This window comes from Esox lucius, chromosome 14, assembly GCF_011004845.1.
Source record: "Esox lucius isolate fEsoLuc1 chromosome 14, fEsoLuc1.pri, whole genome shotgun sequence".
Lineage (NCBI taxonomy): Eukaryota > Metazoa > Chordata > Actinopteri > Esociformes > Esocidae > Esox > Esox lucius.
The window spans coordinates 19,707,112-19,725,367 of record NC_047582.1 but is presented as its reverse complement, the minus strand read 5'-3'; the positions used below and the strand labels follow the sequence as shown (position 1 = coordinate 19,725,367).

The 18,256-nt window shown below is 42.9% G+C and overlaps 1 protein-coding gene across 14 annotated transcripts in view; it reads left to right on the top strand.

The window, feature by feature from the left end:
- The window catches only part of ank1b (ankyrin 1, erythrocytic b), an 85,400-nt gene that overhangs the window by 52,927 nt on the left and 14,217 nt on the right, over positions 1-18,256 (top strand). For 8 of the 14 annotated variants that reach the window (XM_020053629.3, XM_020053623.3, XM_020053630.3 and 5 more), the window contains 21 exons: positions 56-157; positions 269-466; positions 1,040-1,138; positions 1,394-1,492; positions 5,557-5,655; positions 5,880-5,972; positions 6,134-6,206; positions 6,439-6,459; positions 7,359-7,482; positions 7,804-7,867; positions 8,030-8,142; positions 8,372-8,596; positions 8,759-8,913; positions 10,147-10,358; positions 11,276-11,480; positions 11,677-11,773; positions 12,544-12,772; positions 13,407-13,535; positions 15,456-15,575; positions 16,280-16,364; positions 17,269-17,343. In XM_020053629.3, coding sequence (XP_019909188.1) covers positions 56-157; positions 269-466; positions 1,040-1,138; positions 1,394-1,492; positions 5,557-5,655; positions 5,880-5,972; positions 6,134-6,206; positions 6,439-6,459; positions 7,359-7,482; positions 7,804-7,867; positions 8,030-8,142; positions 8,372-8,596; positions 8,759-8,913; positions 10,147-10,358; positions 11,276-11,480; positions 11,677-11,773; positions 12,544-12,772; positions 13,407-13,535; positions 15,456-15,575; positions 16,280-16,364; positions 17,269-17,343 — 2,617 coding nt within the window. The remainder of the gene's footprint in view (positions 1-55; positions 158-268; positions 467-1,039; positions 1,139-1,393; positions 1,493-5,556; positions 5,656-5,879; positions 5,973-6,133; positions 6,207-6,438; positions 6,460-7,358; positions 7,483-7,803; positions 7,868-8,029; positions 8,143-8,371; positions 8,597-8,758; positions 8,914-10,146; positions 10,359-11,275; positions 11,481-11,676; positions 11,774-12,543; positions 12,773-13,406; positions 13,536-15,455; positions 15,576-16,279; positions 16,365-17,268; positions 17,344-18,256) is intronic. The other 6 variants (XM_010877912.4, XM_010877911.4, XM_020053634.3 and 3 more) reach the window with 2 other exon arrangements.

Genomic DNA, 18,256 nt, shown 5'->3' with positions numbered 1-18,256 from the left:
ATGACGACAGGTGTGTGTGTGTTTGTGTTTGTGTGTGTGTGTGTGTGTGTTGAAGCAGAATGGCCTGACTCCTTTGCACGTGGCTGTCCATCACAACAACCTGGATGTGGTCAAGCTGTTGGTCAGCAAAGGAGGCAACGCACACAGCACTGCCCGGGTAAGAGGAGCGATGGACCATACTTACTTTTAGGTTTATTTACGCCTCTACGCCATCCGGTGTGATGACTTGGACCCACATATTTCCCCCCAACCCTGTGTCTGTCTATAGAACGGCTACACTCCCCTGCACATTGCAGCCAAGCAGAACCAGATTGAGGTGGCCAGCTGCCTGCTGCAGTACGGAGCATCGGCCAACGCTGAGTCCCTCCAGGGGATAACTCCACTCCACCTGGCCTCCCAGGAGGGCCGGCCAGACATGGTGGCCCTGCTCATATCCAAACAGGCCAATGTCAACCTGGGGAACAAGGTACTGGACTGGAGAGACCAATCTCAGAATGCAGGAGTCGTTGAGGCGAGCATTCAGCGATAGCTTGCTATGTTACACAGGGTATATAAGACATATGGTTTGATTAAGTGTTGAGGAACACATAAATTTTTTCTATCTTTGTGTCAGACCTCTCACTGTGAAGACCTACTAATGTAACATGCATTTTGGGACACATATTCTAATCAGACAGACTCAGAGCTGCTTAGCAAACAGACTGACTCAGAGCCGCTCAGCAAACAGACTGACTTGGAGCTGCTCAGCAAACAGACTGACTCAGAGCTGCTTAGTGAACAGAATGTCTTGGAGCTGCTTAGCAGACTGACTCAGGGACTGCTTAGTGAACAGATTGTCTTGGAGCTGCTTAGCAGACTGACTCAGGGACTGCTTAGTGAACAGATTGTCTTGGAGCTGCTTAGCAAACAGACTGACTCGGAGCTGCTTAGCGAACAGACTGTCTTGGAGCTGCTTAGCAAACAGACTGACTCAGAGCTGCTTAGTGAACAGACTGATCTGCAGCATTCTATGTTCATCCCCTTCCCCTGTGTGTCTCAGAATGGATTGACTCCTCTCCATCTGGTGGCCCAGGAAGGTCACGTGGGGATAGCCGATACCCTGGTCAAACATGGGGCATCAGTGTATGCTGCCACTCGGGTAAGACGTAATAGACAATGCAAAACAGTGTTGTTTAATTCACACAATTTAATGGCCTGCCATGTCCAGTGCTTTCATACCACATGCGCCCTCTGAAATTCAAATATATTTTACTGGCTGGACTTCTCAAGGTGCAACTGAGTCATCAAGCTGTTTATAATGAGGCCATTGAAACATAGCCAACTTTTTTCTCTCTCTCTCTCCCATCCTTCCTTCCTCCCTCTCTCTCTCATACTCTGTTCATCTCTCTTTTAGATGGGCTACACAGCGCTTCATGTGGCCTGTCACTATGGCAACATCAAAATGGTGAAGTTCCTCTTGCAGCAGCAGGTTCATGTGAACAGCAAGACCAGAGTGAGAGGCTGCTACTATACTATTACTATACTCTACAACAATATTATAATACTATACTCATTACATATGACAGTCCCCCCACAAACTACTATACTATAACACTATACTCTTTATACATGACAGTTACCCCAGGAGCTACTATAATATAATACTATACACTTTATACATGACAGTCCAACCCAGGAGCTACTGTACTGTACTATAATACTATACTCTTTATACATGACAGTCCACCCCAGGAGCTACTATACTATAATACTATACTCTTTATACATGACAGTCCAACCCAAGAGTTACTATACTATAATACCATACTCTTTATACATGACAGTCCAACCCAGGAGCTACTATACTATAATACAATACTCTTTATACATGAAAGTCCAACCCAGGAGCTACTATACTATAATATTATACTTCTACACACCAAGAGAATGCAGTAACACTTTATTTGAAGGGGACATGGCATTGTCATAATACTGTCATAGCCATAAACATGACACATGTAAGAATCATTATGAACGTTTATGAATGTTTCATTAGGTGTCATTCGGTTGATTATGTCATTTTTTTGCAAGGTTTACATTGTTTGGGATGTCTTTATTATGACAACTTGACATTAACTGAGTCAGCACAACCTGTCAAGTCTTTGTTATGACAACTTGACATTAACTAAGACAAAATATCCTGTCAATGTCTTTGCTATGACAACTTGACATTAACTAAGACAAAATATCCTGTCAAGTCTTTGTTATGACAACTTGACATTAACCACGTCAACAACAGATTAGATTCAACTTTATTGCTATTGAACAAGTACAGTACAATAAAACTGAAGGAATAGGGTAGCATGTGCAACTGAAATGCAGGGATAGCAGCAATTAGGTTCCAGATGTAGAGATGTACCTGTAACAACTGAAAACTTCAGAGTCCAGTAGAACAAAGGGTGGATATGGTTAGTGATGGGTCACAGAATTCAGAAGGCTTACAGCAGATGGAAAGTGTTCCTGAGCCTGCTAGTGTGGGAATGAGGAGACCTGTACCGCCTGCCTGATGGAAGGAGGGCAGTTTGTGGCATGGATGTGAAGGGTCCCTGATGATGCTGCAGACCCTGTGCAGACACCGCTTGTGCTGGAGGTCTGCGATGGCCGGGAGCTGGGTACCAGTGATTTTCCACCACCCATTGCAGGGCCTTCCAGTGGGCTACGGAGCAAACGCCAAACCATGCTGTGGCGCAGTTAGTCAGAAACATTACCTGTCATAAACATGCAGGCCTGTTTATCAAACTTGAAGAAACCTTTTAGCTTTATGTGTTAGCATTAAATATAACTGTCATATGTGGTTGGTTTTGACATTGGTTGTCATGAGAACATTAAAATTGTGTCATTAATATATTGAAAGTAAAGTGGCACAATTTGTACTTGTCATTAAGATGTCATGACGTGTTGTAACACTGTCAAATGCATTCATAACAGTGCCATTAATATTTTTCTTGACCTCAAGTACAGTGGTACAATTTGGACATGTCAAAAATATGTAATTATGTCCGTCAAATGCTTTTAAATACCTTAACAAAAGCAATACATTTCCTTTGTTTTTGCACAAATGTTTAAAAAAAATAATAATACTACTTTCAACAATTCTACTTTGGTAATACTTTCCGATAAGGGGACATGAACAACCATTAACAAATGCAGTAGTTACCTTGAAAGAACATTGATGAACAAGACATGAACAAACGGTTAACAATGATAACCCCTTACTTTATTAATGGTTTACAAATGCATTAACAGAGTGTAGTGTCATTTGCTCATGTTGACACAGGACATAAACGTTTTTTGCAACATAGTACTGCAATTTGTTAAGGTTGATACAGGACATCCATTCATGTACAGTCAGTACCTAGTTCTTTGCATGAACAATAGCCTAATTAATATAAACTATTCATAATATAATCACATTAAAAAGTATTTATAAAGTAGGCTAGATAGTGATAGTTTAACAAATTACATTCATGTTAACTGAAATAGAACATGGCTGAGCAATTTATCAAAGTGCTACCCGGAACTGCTACCCCAGTGCTAACATTTGACTGGAGCTAGCATACAGCTAACTGGAGCCAGCTAAAAACCAACAGAAGCCAGCTAACAACAAGGAACAAGCTAATCGCTAACCCTTACAGTGCAACGATTGCAAAGTTCCTAAACAATACAGTTACAAATTTAAATGAAATTAATCCTAGGGATTTTGTCAGGAGCGTTGTGTTCGAAAAAAAACTATTCAGTACAGTACAGTAACAAATTAGTTTTTTCCAAAGGAATGCAACACCGTCATGTTATTTTACATAGACATGGGTCTCTGTCATAGTTATACAATTACCACACTTTTCCAACCCTTTACATACACTTTAACAGGCAAGTTATCAAACTGTATCGAAATGTCCAGTGTACTTTTGTACTTTGCCGACCAGTAAAACAGGAAAGTGCCTTTTCCTTGAAGAGTTACGAGAACACGCGGCTATTTTGATCGTTAACAGTCCCAACGCAACACGACCACGTGAAACTGCCCCCTATAGGCCAACCGTAGTAAGTGTCCTTCAATATAAAAGTGTCCTTCAAAATTCTACATCAACCCCAAATGCGACCATTCATTTTGTATGTTTCACACCTATTTGAAGACGCAAGTAGCCAGTCTACCTTTTAATAATGATTACCGCACTGTAATCATATTAACACATTGGATTATGTATATTATCTCCTGAATAATGTAAATGACTTAGCCTATTGTCCATGCAAACCACTAGTTACATGAATGGATGTCCTGCATCAACATTAACAAAATTACAGTACAAACTATGTTCCTGCAAAAAACTTTGATATTTACTTGACTTGTTTTTTCACATCATGGAAAAGTCTTCCCAAGACACCATTATAATGGTGTATGGCTAAACAGCGTTGCCACTATAATTTTGAGGTGAATTTTCAGTGACTCAGGAGTGTGATTACCTTTATGACTCCATATTTCTCAAAATGCTGAGTATGAGCACCAGTCTCAGGAAAGTTCCTTTTATGGCCGACAGAATACTGGCTAAATAGTTTCTTCAAGTTTGATAATTAGGCCAATGTTTATGACAGGTTATGTTGTCTCAGTTAATGTCAAGTTGTCATAACAAAGACATTGACAGGTTATCTTGTCTCAGTTAATTTCAAGTTGTCATAACAAAGACATTGGCATGTTATCTTGTCTCAGTTAATGTCAAGTTTCATAGCAAAGACATTCCAAACAATGTCAACCTTCAATAAAAAAATGATTTAATCAACCGAATGACACCTAATGACAACATTTATAAACGTTTATAATGTTTCTTACATGTGTCATGTCATAGCTATGACAGTATCATGACAATGTCATGTCACTCTTATGCACACCCCTTCAAATAAAGTGTTACCGAGAATGCCACTGGACCCCTAACTGTCCCTCTAAGGATTATGTCCTCACATCATGTTTCTGCAATATCAACAATTCCCTGCAGATTTTGCACGGGCTTACATATTTGATCAAACACTATGTGTTTCTTCATACAATAGTACACTCAGAACATAGAACTGACCCACTGCTGCAACAACATTGCTCACAGTTGCTAGGAGTATAATCAAGCGCACCAGCAAACTTTATTGTCCTATTCAGCGTATTTTCATGTTGGGACAATATCACTGCAGGTTTCTTGCAAAGTGTCATAATAAAAAAACTAAATCAAACACGCCCCCAGATATCTCAAAACAACTGACTGGAGGGGCTGACATGGCCGTTCTCAGAGCAGTTCTGCCCTGCCTCTTGTCACTACTGCCTGGAGGCTCCAGTCACGTCATTTCATTACATTTGATTGGACGTGGTATCTCTATTGGATAACACCTTGTCAATGTCAGCAATCTTGGTAATAAGATTCCATTTGCTGTCTCTCTTTCCCATGTTACCCTCTGCTCCCCCTGGCCACGCCCCACCGCTCCCCCCCTGCACCCCCCCTGGCAACGCCCCCCTGCTCCCCCTGGCCACACCCTCTGTAGGTGGGCTACACTCCCCTACACCAGGCTGCCCAGCAGGGTCATACTGACATCGTCACCCTGCTGCTGAAACATGGAGCCCAGCCCAACGAGATCACCACCGTAAGAACATCCATCCTCCTCATCCACCCGCTACACCCTTCTCCTGTAGATTCCCTCTTCTACTCTCCTGTCCTCTACTACCCTCCTCAGCTCTTTTGTCCTCTCCTCTGTTCTTCCCTCCTCTCCATCTATTTCCCTTAGTTGCTATGCTTTCGGTGGTGGCTATATCTAGAGCCTTTGGTGTCTGATCTGTGAATCTCTCGCTGGTCTGTTTTCTGTGGTAGAATGGGACATCCCCTCTAGGTATTGCCAAGCGTCTGGGTTACATCTCTGTCATTGATGTGCTGAAGCTGGTCACTGAAGAGGCTGTTTCTGTGGTAAGCCGCCTTAAAGGTTCCCTTCATTAATAGTCTATTTGTGTATGGTGGGAAAGACTGTGCTACAACCTGCATGACACACTATAACATGCAGACCAGAACTACATTCAATCATGTACATTTGTAATGCTTTTTTCTCCTACTTTTTGTTGTTTTTACAGATAACAACAGAAAAACATCGGATGAGTTTCCCCGAGACCGTGGATGAGATATTGGACGTGTCCGAGGATGAGGGTAGGTTGGCGCACTAAAGAGACTAATTCATTGGTAGCTCATAAGGCTTCTGACAGAAATAGTGTTTGGTGGTTCGGTTGTGGTTGTGGTTGTCAGCCCTAGTTCAGGGCTACAGTGGAGGATCCAAGACTTTCTGTTAGGAGAGAGAAAAGAACTCGGAGGGCAGGCACTGCCATGAGACTGACTCTAAATTACTGACCTAAACAATACTTTTCTCCATTTTGTTTTGTAGGCGTTGCAGCGCTAACTTTAGGTAGGACTGTGCTTGTCTCTGCTTTTTCCAGTCGTCCGGTGGCTTATGAAAGTGTATCCATTACAAGCACTTTGTCATTTTGTAATTCTTGCCAATCACACTTTATAACCCTCTCACTTTTTCATTTTACCTGCAATCCTCCTTTCTCCACTCCAGTTCTTAGCTATCTTCCTCCCTCATTCTCTCTTTCTAATCTCTCAGTGCTCAGTGTAACTGCAGTGTCAGTGATTCATTGGCATGTGATGTGGTCATGATATTTATATTAATGTTCCTTGGATTCATCATTGACAAGACTTCAGAGTTATTAAATAGCAATATTAACAAGCGAAATACAGAACAAACCCCATTCTGCTATTGAAGAATCTAGTCTTGATTAACAGGCTAATCGCACAGATAAAACTCCAGCTTAGAGGCACTTAAGTTACAGTGCGAACACAGTGACTCCCTATAGCCCTCTGGAACTGCTTGTTATTATAATAGCCTTTTCCAGTAACCAAGGCATTCTCTTTCACACAGAAGTCTCATCTCTAATGGGCATGCTTACTAAAGCTGTACCGGTTCCATGCAGTCTACCATGCAATGTGTTTACTACTACGTGTTGTCGATTGTCTGGTTTCTCCATCGGTATCCATTGGCTCTATTTGTTGTCAGTTTGACTCCATTGCTTGGACTGATCTGAAACAGCTTGGTGGTGTTATTATATTATATGGCGATTGGTGGATGGGTGGGTGGGTGGATGGGTGGTTGGCAGTGGGGATTGGTATTGTGGCAAATCTGAAAGCTTTGCCACAATACCTTTACCATTAGGTTGTCTCTCTTACGCTCTGTCACTTTTTCTGACTTTTGCTCATTCTCTTATTGTCCTGTTATTTCCTCTAATGTCTCTATGTGTTCTGCAGGCGATGAGTTGCTGGGGATGGATGGTGCTCGGTACCTGAAGCTAGATGACCTGAAGGACCAGGATGATGACTTCCTGTCTCCTAAGAAGACCCTTCGAGACTTTGAGGGTGGACTGGGCACCACGTACGTAGAGGACTGAAAACGTTGTCCTGAAAACGTTGTTCTGAAAACGCTGTCCTGAAAACGTTGTCCTGAAAGGGTTGTCCTGAAAACATTGTCCTGAAAACGTTGTCCTGAAAACATTGTCCTGATAGCGTTGTCATGAAAACGTTGTCCTGAAAGGGTTGTCCTGAAAAAGCTGTCCTTAAAACGTCCTGGAAAGCGTTGTCATGAAAACGTTGTCCTGAAAATGCTGTCCTGAAAACGTTGTCCTGAAAACGTCCTTCAGGGTCCGGTCATGTGAGGCCCACTCACAGCTTTTTTCTCTTTGGTTTTCTTTTGTAGTCCCTACTCTCCTGCTATTCCCAGAATCCCCTGTGTGTCCCCTGAGACCGTCCTGCTGGAAGGGGTAATGGTTTAAAGAATTTAACATGATTGTTAACAGGTGCTAGATTTATTTTAGATGTACTAGCTATTTATAATCTTTCGGTTTATTATCTCATCAAACACCATTGTTAAAGCTGACAATTGGAAAGTGCCTCTGTCTCTGTCTGGTTCCCTGTCTCCACAGCACACACCTATCCCCCTGCCTAAAGAGTATGATGAGGACTCTCTGATCCCCAGCAGTCCTGCTACAGAGACCTCCGACAATGTCAGCCCAGTGGCTAGTCCTATCCACACCGGGTTAGTTTACTACCAATGCTTATAACACTCAAGAGCTGTACAGTCTGCTACACACAATACTATTACTGACCCAGCATAAGTGTAATGGATTGGCCGTGTATTTTATATTTCTTTCATTACTGAATCATATCCTTTTTATCTGTTGACTGATAATGTTATCAGGATAGACTTGAATGGATAGATATAGACATTCTATTATTTGTGGTGTTTTTCGTTGGTTGCCGGTCAGGTTCTTGGTCAGTTTCATGGTTGATGCCCGGGGGGGCTCCATGCGTGGGAGCAGACACCATGGGCTGCGTGTCATCATCCCCCCTCGGACCTGCGCAGCCCCCACCCGCATCACCTGTCGCCTGGTCAAACCCCAGAAACTCACCACCCCACCTCCGCTGGTGGAGGGAGAGGGCCTGGCCAGCCGGATCATCTCCCTCGGCCCCTCCAGCATGCAGTTTCTAGGGTGAGTGTGTGTCTGTGTGTTCTGCCTCCTTTCTTGAGTGCGTTCATGTTTTGTGTGTCTGCTGGACTGTATGTTAAACTCTATTGGATGGGTCAGTGAGGACCTTCACGCGGTAATCATCGTTCCTTGTAATAGTATGTGTAATGTGTAATACACCCATAGGCCAGTGATAGTGGAGATTCCTCACTTCGCTTCTCTGGGTCGAGGGGACCGGGAGCTGGTGGTTCTGCGCAGTGAGAATGGTTCTGTCTGGAAGGAGCATCGCAATCGCTATGGTGACGAGGTTCTAGAGACCATTTTGAACGGCATGGATGAAGGTCAGTGTAATAACCATGATTGTTATACCCACTAGCAGAGACAGGCCTGTTCAAAAGGGCCGTCATTTGTAGACTGACTGGGAAATACTTACAGTAGGGTCCAGTTTGAACTGCATCGTTATAGATAGTAATAATACAAAAGTTGTAGTGCGTAATACTTAACAAAGACAAATGACAACTGCTTGGCTATAAGCAGAGAGTTTTAGTACTGGATTGTGCAGTGCTACGAGGTAGTGGATGGCCAATTAAAGGTTTGCCAGTGCTGTTTGTGTTGGGCTTACACATTGGCAAGGCAGTCCCATACGACTGTCCATCAGGGCACAGTAGTGTTGTCTGCAAATTTGATGATGGTGTTGGAGTTGGGCACGGCAAAGCATTAACACACACCCTTGAGGGGCCCCAGTGTTGAGGGCCAGCCTGGCAAATGTTTTGTTTGTTGCTAATCTTCGTCTATTATCAGCATCTTGTCAGGAAGTCCAGGGTCCAGTTACATGGAGGTCTCACAGTGCTGAGCTTAGTCATAAGCTTGGAGGCTATTATTGTGTTGAATGCTGGGTCCCACTTCCGTTAGCTAAAACCTAGAAGATCACCAAGGCTGGATAATTGAGGAGTGGAAAAGCATTGCCTGGTCTAATAGGGATTGTTTGGGATGAGATGGAACGGGCCTTATCGCAGCATGACTGTACCATTGTCCCACCCCTTTGGATAGTTTCCTAGACCTTGTAGAACGCCCAAAGAATTCAAGCTGTTCTGGAGACAAAGTTGTCAATCTCTAATAAACTGAATGTAAAGCATAGAATACAATAGTTTTTCAGGGGATTTTGATTGGACGGTCTTGTATGATGCTCAGGAAACTGATTTTCTAGCAATTGTATGTTCACTAGTAGTAAAGAGGGCCTCCTCTTTTCCGTCTTGGGATGGGTTTCTGATGTTAGCAGTACATCCTGGGAAAGTCATAAAGGTCATATCTGTGACTCAGTTTAAGGTAAGTGAACACTGGTTAAATTGTCCAAATATCCTCTGGGTCGTGTGGGAGATAATGTGCAATTAAGCAGAAAGGGTTTAAGAGTTGAATTAGCTGAGTTGGTCAGAACCCACAAAGAAAAAGATCTGTCAGCCGTAGTGGCCTATTGAACTAATTAACAGTTTATATTGTTACTGTAACAACAAAGTTCTAGACATAATGGATGTATGTATTCATACATGGTGTACACTCCCGCTCTACTCCCTTAGACCTAGAGAGTCACGAAGAGTTAGAGAAGAAGAGAATCCGACGAATCATCTCCACCGATTTCCCCCTCTACTTCGCTGTGGTGTCCCGTGTCCAGCAAGAGAGTGATCTGATTGGCCCAGAGGGCGGGCAACTGACCAGCAAGCTGGTCCCTCATGTTCAGGCCATCTTCCCTGAGACAGCGGTCACCAAGAGAGTTCGCCTTGGGCTGCAGGTGAGGAAGAAGACGAGTAAGATGGAGAGAGAAGCAAAGAGAGACCTAACCTTCCCTATTGGTTGTGTAAATAGTATGGCCGTTTTTCATGCAGGCTCCCTGGAAGTGAACAGGCTATGTCATGCTTTCAGCGCTGCTATTCCAAACACCCAGGGCTGCATTCAATCAGCTTTGATTGAATGGGACATCTTGTTTGGTGTCTGCTCTGTTCAGCTTACTCAATCAGTGCTGTCTGCCCTGCTAAAAAAAAGGTTGGATTTAATGCATCAAACTGACTATGGTATTAACACATAGATACTGGCCCTTGTGGCAACCTTCATACACCGAAGCTGGGTTTGTTTTCCATGTTGTTTCATTTCTTATGTCATCCATTTTTCATTATAGTATCATAATATTTTATATTGTTTTAGTCACAGTTGCCTTTCATTTATACTTTGTCCTTTTGAATTTATGCATTCATGAATTTGTTTGCTTTGGTTCATTATTGTATTTTTATTTTGTTTTTCCTTTATCCAGCCTTTCATCACAGTACAGTTTCCTGAACATTCTGCTACATTGCCTAAGATGATGAACTGATATTCAAATGTGCATATTACTTGGTTTTATGTGTGAGTATGACTGCGTGTCCTTTATAAATTGGTCAGATGTGGTATGTTCAATTGCAGTATCAGTCAAATATTTGAACACACACTTTCACATACACACTCTATGGGTCAGAATGTCCAAACTTTTGACTGGTGCTGTGTGTGTTATGTAGTCAGTACGCGTCATTTTGTCTGACTACTCTCAGCAGGGTGAACAATGTGAGACTGAAAGTTCTAAATATTTTCTGTTATATTGTTTCCTTTTATCATGTTTTGTATCCTCTATTAATCCATCCTCTCTCTTTCTCTTTCCTCTCATTCTACCCACTACAGGCTCAGCCTATCCCAGACGAGCTGCTGACTCGACAGCTTGGTAACCAAGCAACCTTCAGCCCAGTGGTCACTGTTGAGCCAAGACGACGCAAGTTCCACCGGCCAATCGGATTACGCATCCCTCTGCCCCCCTCCTGGAGGGAGAGTCCACGTGACGCAGGAGAGGGAGACACCACCAGCTTGCGCCTCCTCTGCAGTGTCATCGGTATGGTTGACCCTGGACTTTACCTTTTGCCCTCATCAACATCTGGCTCCTTCCCAAAAGCATTAATTGCCAACTTAAGTGAGGTTAGGACAGGGGTGAAGGGTACAGGCCTGCTGGGAGCAGTAGCTTGTCTCTGAGGGGAAGAGAGAGAATGAGACAGCGGAGGTGTGTGGTGAAATGGTTCCTTGTCTCCCAGGTGGAACAGCACCAGCCCAGTGGGAGGACATCACGGGCACCACCAAGCTAATGTATGCCAACAACTGCGCCAACTTTACGACTAACGTCTCCGCAAGGTCAGTCCTAATTCACGCTCATGTCAGTCAGCCGTGTGCGTTCCTTTTATAGGTTATACTAAATGTATGAAGCAGAACTGTTGCTTATTTAACCTATGCATATAACCATTTGCAATCCTGTATGAAACCATATTCCGTTCCGTCCACTTTGCAGTCCATAATCCTTTTTTTTATGTTACTTAATTATATCCATAATCAACATTGATCTGAAATTAATTTCACCTGAAATTTGATTCCCCCAAATTGACATCAGGCTTTCACTCTATATACTTTTTAATTGATCTGTCCTGAACGCAGTAATATTGTAATCATGCTGAGATACATTTTGCTATAATACTCAGTGTTGTTTTTCGTATTTTATTAGGATCCCTTTTAACTGCTACCAATGCAGACACTGCAATTGCTTCAATACAAATCAAAATTTGACTTATTAGTGATATGTCCTAAAAATATTTCCTTAAATTGTTTTGAGGTGTGAACAATACCCCAACATCTGGTCATCAACAATCTGATGGATGTATGTGTGATTATTTACATGTAGCAAAGTTTAGCAACCCAGGAAAAAGACGTCTGGGGAAAAAAACATGTTTTTTAGATAAAACATTTAGATAAAATAAACTTACTTAGTGTATTTACTTTACCATGTCAAATTAACCTGGAACTTAAAATGGATTTCTGAGTTGGACGTAAGTGAAGGGCTGGCACTCTTTTGTATCCCTTACCCTTTTCTCTGTGCCACATATCCACCTCTACTCTCTTCCTCTGCTCAGGTTCTGGCTGGCAGACTGTCCACGCACAGCTGAGGCGGTGACTTTCGCCAACTTGCTGTACCGAGAGCTAATGGCTGTGCCCTACATGGCCAAGTTTGTCATTTTTGCCAAAATGAATGAGGCACGCGATGGCCGCCTACGATGCTACTGCATGACAGACGACAAGATGGACAAAACACTGGAGCTTCATGAGAACTTCAGCGAGGTGGCCCGGAGCAGAGATATCGAGGTCAGCAGGGGGGCATTATTGAGTGTTTTTTTTTTTTTTTTACAAAAGAGCTATAAATTAAAAATAAGGCTATATTTAATATCTTCCCCCACTACGAAGACAGAGATGGTTTGAAAAGATAAATGTTAATTAAATGTATTATAAATTATGCAACAAGTTTTTTTCAACATATTAATTATCTATAATATCTAAAATGATAAAAGCTATTTAAATAGCGTAATGGTTAAAGACACAGTCTGCCACATAGGATAGGAAACTGTGGAATCGAAAACCAGCCAGGGACAACAACATTCATCCCTTCTAATCGAGGGAGGGCGGAACCAGGCTTGCCTGGTTCCTTTTCTGGTTTTACCCCGTCGCGTAGCTGCTGTTAGCCCATCCCACCTATCTCACTAGACCGCCATCTTTGGTTTCTGTGTCATACTGTGCATTTTTCAACCACACTGTGTTGTCGTACATTAATTCTGAACCTTTCTGATCTCATACTATTTAATAATAAGGAGGAGAGTGTTGTGTGTGTATGTGTGTCAGTAGATTCTACTCTCTTTAAATCGTTCTTTTCAGACAGATGTTGGTATATATAACCGTTTGAAGTCAGTGGGGGACATTCTCCCCCTTGGTTCTCTCCCCTCAGGTGATGGAGGGAATGCCACTACACCTGGAGTGCTCTGGGAACCTGGTGCCTGTGAGGAAGGCCACTCAGCAGCCTCGTAGCTTCAGCTTCCAAGCCTTCAGAGATAACAGACTGCCCGTCTCAGTCAAGGTCTGGCTTCCCATTTTTCACCGTCAGTCATTTTTGTTCCTTCCAGGACATGTCAGTTTGTCACGCTGTCTGTTGATGTGTTTGACATGTTGAATTGACTGACGGTCGGTTGATGTTCGTTTATCCAGTCTACATGTCTGTGTGTTTGACGTGTGTGTTTATATTTCAGCCTGTTATTGACTTTCTGACATGTCTTGTATGTCTGCGTATCCATATGTCCAGAGGCGGAGCTTAAATGGGTGTGATGGGTGCTGGGCACCCATGGCAGCCAAACAGAGGGCCCACAAAATGTTTATCTTACAGTTGAAAAAATTATCACAATCAGAAGAAAAAAAAAACATTTTTTTTGCCAGATACTATTTAGTTGACACTGAAGTGATACACATATATACTTGTTTTGTTATTCTATAATGCATTTGTGTGATCGGACAGTGGATGTGCAGTATATATTTTGTGAAATCTGGCAACCCTGGGTGTAATGTCGGATCTTGTCGGCTCGTTGGCTAAGGATCTGAGCTGTGGAAGATAGCTAGCTTATGTAACAAAAGGTAAAAATGGAACGTAGGTATGTCTGCCACTCAGAGGAAAGAAACACAGCAAATTATAAAAATGTTATATGATATATGCCCTTGAGAAACGTCTTTAGTAAAGTTGTTGAGCAGCAGAAGCATGAGAAGATGGATAGGTCTTGATTTACAATGACAGGAGCAGCTTCAAGTGAAGGGAGGAATACAGTTATGATCCAGGTCCAACAGCTGCTAGGAGCACAGTTTTGTAAATGCAGGTACGTTTTGTTGTAGCCTAATAACAAGCTTGTGTTAATCAAATACTTAAGTACATTTTTTGGGAGTATTAAATATAAAATGTATGTGCCTCTATCTTGGGAAATCAGGTAGCAATAGTGCGATTTTAGTGTTGGGGGTGGGGGAGTGAGTCTCCGCCGCTCAGGTTCGCACCCATGGGAGGGAACGCTAAGCTCCGCCCATGCATTTGTCTGTCCAGCTCTCTCTATCTTGTATATGTTCATTAAAATCATTGTGTACTTCCCCCTATCTCCATCACTCCCTCCCTCCATCGATTTCAAATCGTGTCAGTATTTACAAGATCCTTACTTACCTTCCGACCAACATGTTGCTTTCACAGACATCCTACCAGTGTTGCCACTCCAGATGTCTGTCTACCCACATATCTGTCTCTCTTGCTGTCTGTCTACCCATATATCTGTCTGTCTAGCTGTCTGTCTACCCATATATCTGTCTGTCTACCCACATATCTGTCTGTCTAGCTGTCTGTCTACCCACATATCTGTCTATCTATACACATATCTGTCTGTCCAGCTGTCTGTCCACGCATATCTCTGTATAAGTCAGTCTGTGTGGCTTTGTGGGTGACGTTCACTTCCGTCTCAGTCAGATGAGTGGCCTGTGAAGTGTTCTCCATTGTGGTGTACCTACCTACTCTCTATACGTAACTGTGTGCACGTCCTTTAACTCTTTCACCTTCTTGCCTGCCTGCCAATCTTGCGGCCTGCTTGTCTGTATGTCTGTCTCACTGTCTCTCTTTCTCTCTCTCACGGTCACTGTTACTGTCTGATCTGACAGACGTCCAGGTAAATGTACAGGTAAATCTCTCTCTCTCGCCTGCCTATGGACTGCCTCCATTCCTTCCCCTGTGTTTCTGCTCGACAGCCCTGACAAAATGCCAGCCATCTAATTCCTCCTTTCCTCTGTTCTTCTCTCTCTCTCTCTCTCTCTTTCTCTCACACTGTCTCTCCTTTCCCCCCCATCTCCTCTGTCTTATCCTCCTCTACACCCTTCATCTGTTCTGCTGACCTCTCCTTACCTCTGCATTCCCTTTGGTCTCTCCATCTTTCCCCCCCATTTCTTTCTCTTGTATCTCCTCTCTCTGTGTGCCTATCAGGTCAGAGACAGCAATAAGGAGGCCTCAGGGTTCCTTTCGTTCTTGCGGAAGTCTACCAAGTATGAGGATTCTCAGCATGTCCTGTGTAACCTCAACATCACCATGCCACCCTGTGTTAAGGTAAACACGCTAGAATGTGCTCAAACCCCAACCCACTCTCTCATATTGGGAACTCCTAAATACTGACGGTTCGTACAACGAGCATACATGAACCCATGAGTGGTTCTAGGTTTGCACCCATGAACAATACTCTCACTCAGTCTTTCATACACCCACTCATCTGTTGACACACCTGTCACCCCTTCTAATCCTCTCACTAACACACTCACAACCCCTCTTAACCTGGCCAATGAAGAAAGGGATGACTTTCATTCTGCATTAGCTGATATAGGTTAATCTCACTCGTTTAATGGAAGTAATGAATGGGCTGTGCTTCAGTGGTCCCCTAGCAGAGCTCCCTAGGAGATATTGCAAAGCCAATAACCAATCAGATTGTGAGCCCTGGCATTACCTCCTGGGGAGCTCTGCACCTTCAGCAGATAATTAGGCATCAAACAAAAAGACATAAATGTAATAAATATTAAATAAATACAGGAAAAAATGCACTATTGATTGGCAGTTCAAAAGTATATAAATATGTATTTTTGCATCCTACTCACCGCATCTCAAATAATTTTTTCCCCCAACATTACAAGAAGCAGCGCATATTAAAGGAACCAATTCAACATAGGATTAGATGACCTTGGAAGTAATGTGATACAGTACTTCGAAGACAGGACCCATGTTTAGTCATTTCGTTGTGTGCTTTTGTGTTTGTGGTCCAGGTCGTGGGGAGTGAAGAGCGCAGGCGAACTCTGACCCCGTTGGCCCTGAGGGAGCGCTACAATGCACTGAATGAGCCCAGTGTGGGTAAGTCTCGCCATGCCTGTCCAGCCTGTCCTGTCAAGCCCCCTCCCCACTATACAGGAGGAGGCGGGGCCTGAATGTTGCACCCCTACTCCTCTGCTCCTCCTACTTTCTGTCTCTCTCTGGCACACGCATGAGCCTTGGATGCAATGCACTGCTCTACTGCCCTCCAATACACCCAACAGTGCCATGATGGAGCCATTTTGATTCTGTGCCAAACATGAGCAAAAACCTAAACAGTGAAAGAGTTCAATGGCCCTTCCAAATTCCTGATCCATTCCTACTGAATTACCTGCTATGGTTTGCATGGCGCTGGTGCTGGCCGCTCCACTGCGAGTCCTGTTAGCATGTTTAGCATTTAGCTCAGCGCTGGGAATGGGTGGGTCCTCGCAGTGGAGCCAGGCAGAGGAGTCCTCTGATTAGTCCATGGTAGATGAGCCAAGAGAGGATAGACTGCTCATTTGTTACATGGTGAAGATGAGGGCGGGGATTTTTCTGTCAATGCGAGCAGAGCTCTGCCACATTGTGCATCTGTTCCCTATGGTTGTGGAAAGGACTGGTGTCTGAATGAACCCACCTCTAACCTTCCCTGCCTATAGTCTGCTAACACACATGGATCGAATGGGCAAAAACACTATTCTCTGTCGTTAATACGTTATTGCCTTCAACAAACCAATGGTTTTGTCAAGGTAAGTTTGCTCTCATCTCTTATATTAGCAAATTATTATAGTGGGGTTGATATGTAGCTCTTGACAAATCTATATCAACTGTAGTTTTGGTTTATACATTTTACAGTTGTGTAGTAATTATTTACTCTAGTATTTTGCAGTAGATTTGCTGCCTCAGACATAGTTTGAGTATTTAGATCTACATCTGTTCTTTCTGAACTGTATCTTTCTTTCCTTAGCTACAGTGAATGCCATGGAGAGGACCGAACACAAGATCTCCCTCATATCTGAGCAGTTAGGATTGAGCTGGGCAGGTCAGTGTCCTGTACATGCTGAACCTACATGTATCCAATATGATCTGGTTACATCAAAGTACACAGTATTTTATTTGTCCAGCGTCTTCTGTATTGGGACAGCGTACATGTTTTATTCTTTTGGATCTATTCTCCAAAAGTGTGGATTTTAAATTCAGTGATTACTATGAAGTTGTGTATAGATGTTGTTGATTTGAGGGTATTTGTGTAGATATTACTTTCACCAGTGGGATGTATTCATATAATATTCATATTAAGCACTTGGTTGGCATTTGGTTGCATATCCTACGCAAGCAATAACCGCCTTAAGTCTGAGATCCATTTCCTGCACTAGTTGGACATTTTTCTGGTGATGCTCTGCCAAGCCCATACTGCAGCAAACATATGTTTTACATTTTTTTAGGTCTTCTTGTCATTAAACACATTTACAGCATATTAAAGGCATGTTAAATTGGATGTACATGTGAGGATTTCACTTTTTCACCCTTTAAACTATGTTTAGGGAGATATTTTGGGGGTCATTGTCTTGCAATTGCTTTATAATGAAGTGCTGTCCAGTGAGTTTGACTGGCATTAGATTTGTACATTAGTTTTGCTTCAGCTTCGCCTTTTCCGTTTTTTTAGGCTTGCATATGGTTTGCACTTTCCAGTGTAGTTTCTGTATTTCACCTTGCAAGACACATCTGACATAGCCACACCCACCTTCTGTAGAGTGTTCCTTATTCCACTTTTTATATGGTGGAATAAGGAATGTCTTCCTTGGTTTACCAGGACGTTTGTGATTGCTGAGCTCACCAGTGCTTTTCTTTTTTAAAGAATGTTCTATAATGATTATTTTGAAGCCTAAGATTTTGGTTATGGTTTCGCCTGACTAAACAGAAAACAATTAAGGCAATTGTCCCAATACTTTTAG